The 13,739-nt window shown below is 34.6% G+C and overlaps 1 protein-coding gene across 2 annotated transcripts in view; it reads right to left on the minus strand.

Annotated features, from left to right (window-relative positions):
* Positions 1 to 13,739, minus strand: part of SPEF2 (sperm flagellar 2) — a 253,222-nt gene that overhangs the window by 195,687 nt on the left and 43,796 nt on the right. The window contains exons 3-5 of one of the 2 annotated variants that reach the window (XM_057495904.1): positions 5,922 to 6,174; positions 2,752 to 2,922; positions 879 to 1,019 (exon numbers count right to left, since the gene is read on the minus strand). In XM_057495904.1, the coding sequence (XP_057351887.1) occupies positions 879 to 1,019; positions 2,752 to 2,922; positions 5,922 to 6,174 (565 nt within the window). The remainder of the gene's footprint in view (positions 1 to 878; positions 1,020 to 2,751; positions 2,923 to 5,921; positions 6,175 to 13,739) is intronic. The other variant, XM_057495894.1, reaches the window with a different exon arrangement.

The raw sequence follows: 13,739 nt of genomic DNA on the forward strand, positions 1-13,739 counted from the left end.
CAGCTTTCTGAGTCTCAGTTTCCTTATGTACAAAATGAGGGAAACAATACCCTATTTATAGAGTTATTTACAAATTAGTGATAATATGAAATAGCCAACCCACAGTTTGACGTATAGCAGATGTTCAATAAGAGTAGTTATTATTCCTTTTCTTAGGTCACAGTACAGCATATCATTAACCATCATCGTAGCAGTGTGCAGTGTAGACTGCAAATATTACCATTAAAATGTAGTATTGCTCCTCTGAAATATAATCAGATTGTATCCTATTGTAATGATTGATAGTTGGTTTGACCTAGTAAAATATCACTGGTGTAGTTATCTTTTAATATACTCACAGCAAGCAAATCACTTAACATTTCTGGTACTCATAAAAAAATAATGCAGCATGATGAGAATGAACTGAGTAAAACATATACTAGGAATGGCACATTAGTAAATAATAGCAATGGCACATTCCTAAGTAATAGGAATAGTGCATATATGTTATGTGTACTCCAATCGGTCCCCCTGTACCCATGACAGCAGCACCTATTCTATAACATTGTTATATTCCATTGCATGTACAGTTATGACCCATTATAGCAGCACCTATTCTAGAATATTGTTATAGGGACCATAGAGTGCTTCTCAACACAGGAGTTCAGACAGGTAAGGTCATTTAATAGGAGTTTGCCACCCCGGCCTAAAACTTCTGAACAAATAACAGTATAAATGGGTTGGACATACAAACAAGGAAGGAGTTTTGAACAAGGGACAATGCAACAGATATTTGAAAAGGAAGTAAGAAGTTTTAGAAGGTCTCCCTACATGTTTTAGGGAAAGATCATTCTTTCATCAAAATAAACATAACACAATATTAAAGGATTATTACTTACCTCTGCCTCTTTTTTCTTTTTCATCATTTTTTGGGCCTCAAGTGCTTTCAAAGTACGATTTGAAGCAGGTTTAGGAATCTGTATGATAGCTGCTTGAATTTTGGCCATTATTTCATTTTGTCGTCTTCTGCTCAGGCGTTGCTGAATATCCCATACATGTTAGTTTAGTTATTCCATTCATCAAAATAATAGGCACTGTTATACTCTCACAGGTACACATATAAAAAATTTTTCCATTGAGATTTTCAGAACTCAGCAATTAACCAATGGACTAAGTATCACAACTAATATTAGGAAGCAGATGTCAATATGACTTATTTTGAAGGTATGATGTTAAACATAATCTTGAAATCCCCAAATTATGCTTATCAAATGTGTGCACTTTCATGGGGAACCCAAGAGTGGCAAACTTCCAAGAAATTCAGTCACCCTCAAACAATGAGTTCAGTGGCTACTTCAAATACTTAATTAACACTAAATTATGTGATATGCTATTGGATCGTTTCTTCACTATATAGGCAGTAGTTATTTAAAGAATATAAGCAGGAAGGTGCAATTGAAAGAAAAAAAGTGAAAACGAGATAAAGTATTTTAAAAATAAATGATTTAAGAGATCATATAAAATAATCATGTCTTTATGATTACAGCATTTTATTAGAACTATTAAGATCATTAGTTCCTACATCCAAAGAAACCTCATTTACCATTTAAAAAATCAAAAGAAATTATAATTTTTTCATTTCACTTTCCAAAATGTGAATTTTTATTTAACTGCAGTATGTTTATCTTTTTTTCTTAAGAAAACCAGGAACACATAGGATCTCCTTTTTATCTTATTTGCTATAATTTTAAACTTAATATATTTCAGAATATTTAATGGTGTCATATTTCCTTTTTCCCAATTTTCTTTGGAGATTTTCTGTTTTAGACACGACACATCAAATTTGGACAGGCTGGTTTCATAAAAATTAGAGTCTCAGCACTTGGTCTTAACTTACACTCCTTTAAAAGTGCCTTGTCTCCTCACCATGCAATGCCAAGGAGCAACCCCATCCTTCATCTACTCTCTGGCAAGAAATGGGATTATAAGACCTTCCAGACTTTGTCTCTCATTTTTCCCTTGCTTCCCACAAGGAGCTGATTGCATTCAGGATATGCTCATTTCTTGTCATTCTAAATAAATGTATTTAAAACATTAGTTGAAAGGAACTATTTCTTTTGACTGTAGTTTACACATTCCATATACCGAACCACCTAAAATTCTATTAAAAATCTTTAATGATTCCACTCACCATTGTCTTCTCACTTACTAACAGCCACAGGAGATCATTAAAGACTTTCAAAGAAATTTGAGAAGCAGTGGAGGGGTTAGTCAAAGCAAAAAGGGCCAGGAAGATGCCAAGAGATGTTTAAGAGCGTAAAAAAGGGAACCAAGCAGAAATCATTCATGTTGACAGGAAGAGAGGAATGGGGGTAAGGCCAAGGGTTGCAAAAGCGAGGAAAGTTCTGCACCCCTTAGTGGTAACAATGGTCTTAAGCCTTTGCTGGGGTAGCTAGTAGCACCCCCTCACCCCATTACTAAAGTATCTGAAGCCTTAATTCCAGACAACTTAAGAAGAGATGAAGGTATCCTGCTACTCTGGAGAATAGCAGTCCTTGTTCCATAAGGAGAGGTGATGGTCAGCCAGAGCGGGAATGAAGAGAAGGGGAAAAGTGTGGAAGGAAAAAGGTGAGAGCAGGGCAGAGCAAGAGTCATGCATTAGGAACATGTAACTTGTGCTACATTAATACTTATGCAATGTGCACCACAGGCATCAACTGAAAACAGTACACTATACACTAATGAATTTCTAGAAAAATTGTTCCATAAAACCTTTTCAATATTAAAACATCTCTGTTCTTCCTTGACCTTTTGAAATTTTTCAAGTTTCTCAAAGTGCATGCAGACAAAATCTTCTTTCATGTATTTATATTTTTCTTGAAACCTGTGTGTAACCCGCATCAGATTGAAATTACTTTGACATGGTATCAAGATTTTAAGTCTCTAAATGAAGAAAGCATTTTGAAAGATTCCATTATTAGAGAATAAAAAGTATATTGTCATTATATGCACAGAAAAAATCTGTCTTCAAATTAACACTGAATTGTTGATGGTTAAAATAAATTCGAGCCCCATACTAATCACTCACAGACTTAACTGATGTAAAAATCATTTTAAAATTTTCAATTCCTTCTTATAAGATAGTTTTATTATACTTTTATAAATTTTCTTACCTGAGTTTAATTTTCAATGAATAGAACTTAAATTCTTAGAAATACATTTTCACAAAAATAATTTTATAAAACCAGTTTCAATTCATAAGAGATAATTTAAGAAGCCAGATTCTTTTCATTACTTAAGCCACTTTCTAGGAAAAAGTGAAGAAACATTAAAACTTCTAGGCCACTGGAAATGAGTGTATAACAGTCCAAGAAAATGAGCTCTCAAGGATGATTATAAAGTGGGACACAGAGCAATATGGCTGATGTATTTAACTAAAACTTTTATATCTAAAAATAGTCTCCTTAGAAGCTGAAGACCTACTAAAAACAAGGGTACCATTGCTCAAACCATTTTTGTTCCTTCTCTTCTAAAACTGCCTCAGTAGATACTGACATTTACTTGGAATAACATTTAAGAACTGTTGAACTACACACCTTCCTGCTCCTCTCACTGTTTAAAATGACCTGGTCTCTGCCTTCACAGAGGTAAGGAAAATGTAAGGTCTTTGAACGTCCTACCTCTCCACTTCAACACCTATCTGTATCTTTAACTTAATTCTTACCTTCGCCCAAACCAGGAAATACCCATTGAGATAGTATATTACCTACTGTAAAGTGTGTGGCTTCTAGAGTCAGACAGCCTAGGTTTGTTTCAGCTCTAATACCTACCAGCTGCATGGAATTGGGCAAGTCACTTAACCCCTCTATATATTAGTTTCATCATTTGTTAAAATGGGAATAGGGCTGTTGTGAAGATCAAGATAAATATATATAAAGCACCTAGAACAGGGCTTGACACCTCACTATGTGTGTCCAATGAATTTTAGTTACAATTTATATGACCATATAGTAGACACCTGCATTTTCCTCCACCTAGTATCAAAGAAAAAGGCATCTTTTCCTCTTTCCTAAGATATCTTCTCCTACACCAGAACCACTGATTGCATCCCTTCCTTTTGTTCCCCAGAGGACTTCCTTCTGCTTAGTTCTCACACCAGTCATCTCCTGCCACTGACTCTCAATGAGCAAGTTGTCTCACTGTCTGTGCATAAAATAGCAAACAATCACATTCCCTTAAGCTTCTCTCCTGAGCTACTCTTCTTATATTCTCTTCTCCTTTACCTCCACATTTCCTAATAAAATAGTCTATGCTTCCTTCCTCCTTATCTCCAATTTCTCCTCAACTCACCACAATCCATACCACTCCACTGAAACATTCTCCTCTCCCTAAAATGCAAACTCTAAGAAGATCAGGTCTTTTCCTGTGTTGTTCATGTGCAAGTGGCTGACATAAAATAGGAGCCCAACAAATATTTGTTTAATGAATGAATGTCTGACTCTGGAGTGTCACCACGGCCTACAGTATACCCAGTGGTTTCTGTTTGGCCTCATCTACAAAGCTGTTCCAAGTGCTGACTCTACTTTACAAAGAATTTTCTTATATACTATTTCCCTGAAACTACAAAAGAGCCTAACTCTGAGGTAGGTAGAGTTAATCATCCTTGTTTTTACAGCTGGGAAAATTGAAGCTGAGAGTACTTCAGGGATTGGCTCAAAGTTAATCAGCTTGGAAGTGAAGGATGCAGGATGCAATACCAAGTTATTCAGCTTTAAACCTAATCTAATTTCTAGCTCTCCATGTGTGCTGATTTCATTCTGTTAACCAGGCTCATAAGGATGTCCATTAAGAATAGACAAATCTGAAACAGAGAAAGTCTTCACATCTATTGTGTCATTATCACTACAGAAATTAACTTTTAAAGTTTAATTATTTCCATTTCTATTTAGTGTGTTATATCAGTGTAGCACTTCCATTATCCTAGTGGCCTGGAGAAGTTAATGCACCTCACTTGCCATAAAAAAATAGCACAGAACTGGAGAGAATTGTCAACTAATAAGTTGTATCAATTAATCAAAAGACATTTAATGAGTATTTGCAATGTTTAAAGCATTTTCTTAGGCACAGTCCTTGAATTTGAGGAACTAAAACTCTTTTAAGGCCATAAGACAAATTTTAAAAAGTTAGCTGACAGTATCAGCAAGAGGTTAAGAGCAGAGAGTGAGAATTACCCGTGCCCTACGAATTCCATAGGAAGAATCCATGTGTACTGGGAACTTTGCACAGAAATAGGAAGAGAAAAGTTGGGGGGAAGAGGAGAGATGAGAAGAATGAGCTTAGGTGGCAGGGAGGGAAAAGAGGAGTATGCAAGTCCTATTTAAGGATAGGCTGCCAAACAAGGTGGAAGACTTTATGCTGAGGACTATGAAGAAATCAAGGAAGATAGGTCGAGACACTTTAGTAAAAGATCTTGAATGTCAGTATAAACTAGAAACAGGATATACATATGAAAAATAGAAGGTTTCTAAGCAGAAGAACCCAAGTGAAAGTAGAATTTAGGGAAGATTCATCTAGCAGTTGATTAACCTCTAGCAGAAAACCTGAAGCTTGGGAGAGATTAAGTTGCAACAGTAGTTCCTGAGGAGAGCTGAGCTGATATGATAGAGACAGAAATGAAAGAGAAGAGCATGCTTAGAAAGCACTGGGAACTAGGAACAAAAAGAATTTGATCAGCAATGGGCAATGTGGATAGGATAGAGGAAGACAACAGAAATGGACACATGAATTGAAAATACTAAAATAAGATAAGATCCCAGTATGGCCAAAACCTTATATGAAGGACATACATAGCCCATGGGATTTCTTTGAGAATGCAACAGCTCTGTCATTTTCCTTTACCAAATATTATGTTGTGACATGTTTAGGTTTCTTTATGTACTTACATCTCGAAAAATGTCATGTTTCATGCTTTGAAATCTTGTATTTGTCAGGGGTTGCATGGTTTGCATTTGTACTCCAGTCGGTCCACTTTTTTTCTTTTTCTGAAGAACAGTATATAACTGATACAAAAGTTTTGTTGCTGCCCCGGGCTTTTCTGTGATGATATCATGGGCCACATTCTGATCAAACTGCACACCCAGAAGGTTCAGTGTTGGCTCCAAGCGAGAAAAATTATTAAGTTTGGCAGTTGATACTCTAGGCATTAAGATATTTTACATAATTAGATATTAGAATTGAATTAAAAACAACAAATATCAGAGGTATTATCATGATCCAATATTATGAATTATCCTGTTCTTCGCAATATATCATTTCTCTCTAAGACTACTCAATCATGTAAATACATTGAGACTTTCTATTGACATGAACCCCATGCATTTATTTCCCTTGACTGGCTAAACTAAATATACTTTTCTGCTTAAGTAGATATTAAATTTTTTATAAGTCAAAACAAAAATAGATTAAGCACCTTTTTTAAATGAAAAAACTTTACTATGGTTTGGAAAATACTTTACTCAGAAGGCAAAATTATCATTTCAATGTATATTTCTTTAAATTATATTATTACTAGAGTCCAAAAATAGCCTTACATGTTGCATTGAGAACTCAAATAATGATCCTTTCAGACTCGGTCAACAATATTTAATTAAGTAATATTAGCTATGCAATCAAATTAATTGTTATCCTCACTACATAGTTAAATTACTACTTTAAGAATAAGTAAAGACCTCCTAATTACAAGTTATACGTATTTTTGTATTGCCTATTATCAAATTAGGCTCACATTTTAGAAGAGCTTCATTAAGTCATTTACTTATTAATTTACTCTCTCAACTAACAAGCATTTATTAAATATATACCAAGGATTTAGTTAATAAATTTTAGTAAATTTATTAAAGTTCTACAAAGATGAATAAGATGTAATCCCTGACCTGGAGGAGTTCATAGTGAGAAAAAATAGATGAGCAAAACAGTAATGCTAAGAGTCGTAACAGAGGTCTCCAATGATTTAGGGCTGCTAATGAGCCTGCAAATCCAGTAACAGAAAGAAGGCGAAAGATGTTGTATGCATTTTCAGCTCTTTTGCCTTTCTATGATCAAACTGGATGGAAATATTAGTTTTAATCACAGATTTATTTTGTCCTTACTTTAACTTCCTAACATTCAATGACATTCTTTAATGGAAAAAAATGTACTGAACATACATGAATATAAGCCAACGTCTCACCACTCCCACACACAAAAGTGAAACCTTAGAACAGAAGGAGTTGCCATTTATTTGGCAGAATTTCAAATATTATAGGGTTACTCCTTCAATTACTTCATTTTGGACAATAAAATTACTTGGGGAAGAAGGCACATGACCTGAAATGACCTCAATTAAACTTTCAGAAGTTTATAAAACTCACTTAGCTTCATGTTTCTAGTATACTATTTCCCAAGACATTGCTCTCAAGTATTGGTTCTAAAACATTTGTTGCTGTTCTAAATCTTTTTTTTTTAAATCACAAATACCACTGAAAAATCTGGTGCAAGCAATGGAACCTTTCCACAGGAAAGAAAACAAACATCCTTGCGTATTCACAAACTGTTCATACCATTTTTGGGTGCTTGCAAACCTCCTAAAATGTAGCCTAAAAATGCCTATTAGCTTCAAGTTGAAAACTCATGCTTTAAAAGGAGATGGGGCTAGGGAAATACATGAATGATTTCTAAACATAAAAAAGGAGCGAATATCATAGGAAGGCCATTGTCAACAAAAACAGTGAGGCAATAATTTGAATTCCTGTCCCAGGAATGTGATGTAACTTAGTGTCCTGTTTCCTCTGTTTACTGTTACTCTTTAACAGAAATATTTGGTATAATACATTTAGCATATCATACTACATCAACCAAACTTTGAATAAAATATTTTAAATTAAAAAAAGATAAACAGGTCTTCTAGAGGATGAGAAGAGATAAACAATGGTACAAGGAAATCTCACTATAAAAGAAAACTATTTTTTAGGTCTTCTCAAATCCAGTTTTGCAATTTGTTCCCCCACAAATGACTTTAGAGCTTGAGATAAACATTTATCTAAAAAGATTAGGGCAAAATGGACCAAGTTTTGAAGAGTGTGGCTGTGAAAGGAGTCAGATCAATAACTTCTGCTTACCTTCTTCAGACAGGCACCTGAAACTTGCTTTTGATCTTTTATCACAGTTACCCTTTCATGTCCTTCCTGTTCTAGGAGCTCTATATGCTTTGCCCACTACACATATGTGGAAAGATGTGGCCTGAGAGCCATTTGTCAGAGCTTTGGTCTGGGTCATAACCTTGGGCTGCAGAGATAAGGGGCCCCAAAATTCAGGAGGGAGAACCCAAAATCAAATACTGCCCATTTCCAAATTTTATCAAAATTTAGCCCTGTACCCAATAAAAGTAGAGAACACTTCCCCTCCTCTTATTTCAATACATGGCCCCCAGAATGCAGTGTAAGACTGTCAATGTTATGGCTGTCACACATGGGAGGCTTTAGAATGATTTTTATGGACTGGCTGAAGATTCCAGGTATAACAATACTTCTTTCTGGAAGTTTATAATATACATTCAAGATTTCCAATCAGTCAAAATTTTGAGAACATAACTGGTGTATAAACTGGTGAATGTCCATTCTTGTTATAGCATATGCTCAATCACTATAGTATGATAATCCACTGTTGTTTTTGAACAGAGAGAAACCACTGGGACATCTTTTCTCTGGAGACAGAGCATATGATGTAAATGATGACCTCTGAGGGAATAAAAAATGTGTTCTGGGAAAAGCCTTCTCCCTATTCACAATTTTGTTTGCTTTAGAATTTGATGACCCATTTTTCTTTCTGAAAATTCCCAGATTTTGTGTATATTGCTCAGAGGGTAGTAAAGTGGGCAAGGAGAGAGGGCTGTGGTTGTCTGTTTTTAGTTTTGTTTGTGGACTGGACAGAAATATACTACTGGCAATGTGAGCATGTTCTTACATCTTTTCCTTTATATTGAATTACCCTTTGGTAAAAGGATAAAAATTAAGAACAAAACCTCATTCGAAGCAAATCCCTTCCATAGTATTATTTTTCTCACGTACAAGCAATGCTACCTATAGTACATAACACAGAAAACAGATTAATAAATTCATGGCAACTTATGACAAAGGTTTTATCATTATGATCTTAACATTATATTCATTGATTTAGGGGATAAAAGTTTTGTGCCTCATATTTTGGTTCCCACAGTTCTTAGCTATAAGCTGATTAAATTTTATATTTTGTTTATTCTTATTCTAGGACCTGAGTGACTTAGAGGAAAAATCATATTTTCTTGAGCTTTTTCTAAAACATAAGATATTTTCAACATTATATAAATTATTTTAGGTATCTGATACTTGAAGTTCTTATTTGCCAAAAGATTACTTATATCTTCTCCTCCTTGCCATCTGCTGAGGGAATACATCTTACAAGGCAAGTAGAAGTTGCTCTCCCAGGGATATCCACATTCCTTTACCGTGTATTCTTTTAACTATTCTGCTTCTTTTTACCCTTTGAAATGCACTAGAGATATTCTGAAACAGAGTATTCTTTCAGTGTTAGATAAATATTCTAAAGATGAGGGTGTAGTTTTGCCTTCCTACTGAGAAGTTCAAACAAGGTCTCTAAATGTAGAATTCATCAGGATATGTAGCCATTTATTAACTCAAAAACCATTTACTGAAAGCTAAACATGCACCAGACCTGTGATAAAAAATGCAAAGAAAAATAACTCAATATCCCTAACTTCAAGGTGTTTGGATATGCAATGTGAAAGAGACACACACACAAAAAAAACTGACAGCAAAATAAGCAGTGTTATAACACATAAAATTGTAAGGTATATTTATAAATTTCCTAAAGGGATAATAAACAAAAAAAACAAAAAAGGACTGGAAACCCGTTTAGACACAGGTCACAACAAATCAATTTCTGTATATGCGAACCCCTGAGTGAGCACAAAGAAGGAAAAGATGGCGTGGCTCTGACCTACCTATTCTGGAATTACATCTCAGAGGCTGATACTGACTTCTACTGGGGAGAAGGGAGTGAAGGTAGGAACAGATGTGTCACAGTGCTGGGAGCTCAGTTGGAGGAGGAAGTTGAAGCTAAGCTGTGAAGGAAATTGTATGCCTTGCCCTTGAGGAAAAAATGTGCAATATGGGGTGTAGGACCAGGATTAGAATGTTATCCAGTATCCTAGAAGATTAAGAAATTGTCTGGGATCAGGAAAAGAGGCGTTACTTGGTATGGAAATATATTTCCTTCCATGACTTGTCTTGTGTTGTATGATTAGTGCATATACTAGTAACTTAATCTGGATAGTGAATGAATGACTCACCTCTAGAGTGGAATTATCAGATTCTTTTGCCCAGAAGTCTTACAACATAGGTACAGCTCAATGGAGGCAAATATTCTAAGCAAACAAAAACTAAAGAATATTTGAGTAGGAAATATCAGGTTAAAACAGTATGGATTTGGAGCAGAACTTTAGGAATGGCAGAATAAAGGCTTCCAAAATCCATTCCTCTATAATGCAATAAAAAAAACTGGCAAAAAAGTGTAAAACTCAACTTTTTCATAATTCTATAAATTAGCTAATGCCTTGCAATATTCCAAGGAGCATTTATTTAAGAAAAATTAAATCTCAGTAAAAAGAGATAGCTTGCAGTCATTTTAACTTGCTCTCTTTCCATTCCCTTCTCCCTACTTCCATGGTAGATTTGAAAATCAGCAGCCTTGCAAAAATAGAAGCTACAAAAACCAGCAACCTACCAGCCATCTTAAGAGACAGGCAGATTTAAAGTCCCTCAAGAATTCCTGTCCTCAGAGAATTGTCACTATTTGTCCTATCTGGCTGCTCCATGAGAAATCCCCAGTAATAGGCTGTATCATTATTTGACCTTAGCACTCACTCATTGGAAAAAGCCCTTTTCCCAGGGTGTTAATAAAAAAGCAATTAGTGGCAAACGATCACAGCTGCCTGAGGCAGTGACACCAGTTGAAGTAAACAAGAACCAGTCCAAAACGTAAAGGAAAATCTGAGAATGAAATGTCACTGGGGGTTTTAAAAAGCCCTGCCATATTCTTGGGGATCTAGAATGCCACATGAATATACAGGAATGTGTCAATGCTCAGGACAGACACAAGCAAGTCCAAATCTCTCACCTCTGGTTGACCCTGGGGTCCTGTATATTCAGGATGTAAGGCTAAGGCAGAGCTGTTAACTGCCAAAGTGCTGAAGATTCACCTAAAAAAACTCAGAGTTCCTTAACAAAGGAAGACATATGGGTTCAAAACATTTAAAAACATCTCTGTTCATTAGCTGACCACTAAGATAACCAAGCAGAGACTCCAGTTGCTACACAACAGGGGATACAGGCTTTCCATAATTAGCCCAGGAAAGTCATTAAACAAACGAAAATCAGCAGCATCACAAACACAAACAGCAAAAACAAACCATGGGGAGGCAGGATAATCGGAGTTGTCACATCATATTATATAATGTAATTTAAATAAATGTATCTTATTATATTATGTATGACTATGAGAACAATAAACATACTTATAGTAACATATTTATAATATACATACTTATAGTAACACATATTTATAATATAACTATGAATATATCTACATATAATATAGAATAATATATAATTATATTACATACAATTATAATAAATGTAAAATAATATAATATGCTACATTATATTAGACTATTTTAAATGTCCATTTGCAACAGTTATGAGACACACAGAGAAACAAGAAGGTATGGTCCATACACAGGGGCAAAAAAGTCAATAGAAACTCTCTGAGGAAGCCCAGGTGATGATTTTATTAGATAAAGACCTTAAATCATTCATTCTATTTTATTTTACTTATTTTATTATTTTATATTGGAATATAGTCGATATACAATATTATATCAGTTTCAGATATACAACATTGTACAGATCAGTTATTTTAAATATATTTAAATCCCTAAAAGAATCCAGTTTTTAAAAATTAAAATAAACAGTATGTCAAGAACAATATCTCAAGAAACAGGAAAATGAGAGCAATATCTCAACAGAAAAAGAACATCAATAAAGAAATAAAAGTTATAAAAATAAGAACAAAGTGGAATTCTGGAGTTGATAAGTGCAATAACTGAAATGTAAAAATTCACTAGTATAGCCCAACAGCAGATTTGGTTTGGAAGAATAACAAATCAGCAAACTTAAAGATAGATCAATTGAAATTATCCAGAGGTGAAACAGAAAGGAAAAGAACAAAAATGAATAAAATTTCAAAACACATAAACCCATTCCAATCACATAAAAAAAAAAACACCCCAGGCAATTCCCAACTAAAGGGCAACCTACAAAATACATCATCAGTTTTTAATTCTGCAAAACTGTAAAGATCATTAAAAACAAGAAGTGTCTAAGAAAGTATCATAACTGAGAAGACCCTTAGGAGATATGACTATTAAATTTATTGTGGTATCCTGGATAGGATACTAGAAGAAAAAAGATACTAGGTAAAAACTGTAACAAATGTACCAGACCATAGATATTAATAGTAGGGAAAACTGGATGTGGACATTATGGGAATTTTCCATACTAGTTTCACAATTTTCTGTAAATCTAAAATTGCTCTAAAAAGTTTACTTTAAAAAATCAACAAGACCTCACAGACCTGTGGGAAATCATCAAGCACACCAACACACACATAATAGAAGTCTCAGAAGGAGAGAGAAGAGAGAAAGAAAGGGGCAGGAAGAATATTTGGAGAAATGATGGCCAACAACTTCACAAATTTGATAAACATGCATGAATGTACACATACAAGAAGCTTAATGAGTTTCAAGCAGGCTAAATATCCACACTTAGACATATTACAGTCAAACCATTGAAAGACAAAGACAAAAGGAGAATCTTAGGAAACAAGAGAAAACAAAGCATCACATACAAAGGAGTCTCAGTAAACAAATGGCAGATTTCTTATCAGAAACTGGAAGCAACAAGCAGGGAGATGACATATTCAAAATCCTGGAAGAAAAAGATGGCCAAGAATTCTATAACTGGAAAAATTGTGTATCAAAATTTAAGGGGAAATTAAGATATTTCCAGATTTAAAAAAAACTAAGAGAATTTGTTACCAGAATACAAGAAATACTGAAGGAAATCTTTAAGGCTGAAATGAAGACGCTAAACAGTAATTCAAATCTACATGGAGAAATGAAGAGTACTAGTAAAGGTAAAAATACACATGGAAATATAAAATACAGTATAAGTGTATTTTTGTTTGTAACTCTTTTATTTCCCTATCTGATTTAAAAGGCAACTGAATAAAACAATAATTATAAAAGTGTGTTGGTGAGCTTAAGATACAGTTTGTGTAACAATAATAGCATAATGGAAGAGGGAGAGAACTAAACTATATGAGAGAAAAGTTTTTGTGTACTACTGAAATGAAAATAGTAATAATCTGACATAGCTTGATTTAAATTAAGATGTTATTACAAGGGGCGGAGCCAACATGGCGGCGTGAGTAGGACACTGGGAATCTCCTCCCAAAAACATGTACATTTTTGAAAATACAATGAATACAACTAATCCTAAAAGAGAGACCAGAAGACACAGGACAACAGACAGAATACAACTACACCAGAGAGAACCCAGCGCCTGGTGAAAGGGGTAAGATACAAACCCTGGCACGGCGGGATCCGA

This window comes from Manis pentadactyla, chromosome 2 (assembly GCF_030020395.1).
Source record: "Manis pentadactyla isolate mManPen7 chromosome 2, mManPen7.hap1, whole genome shotgun sequence".
In the NCBI taxonomy this organism is placed as follows: Eukaryota; Metazoa; Chordata; class Mammalia; order Pholidota; family Manidae; genus Manis; species Manis pentadactyla.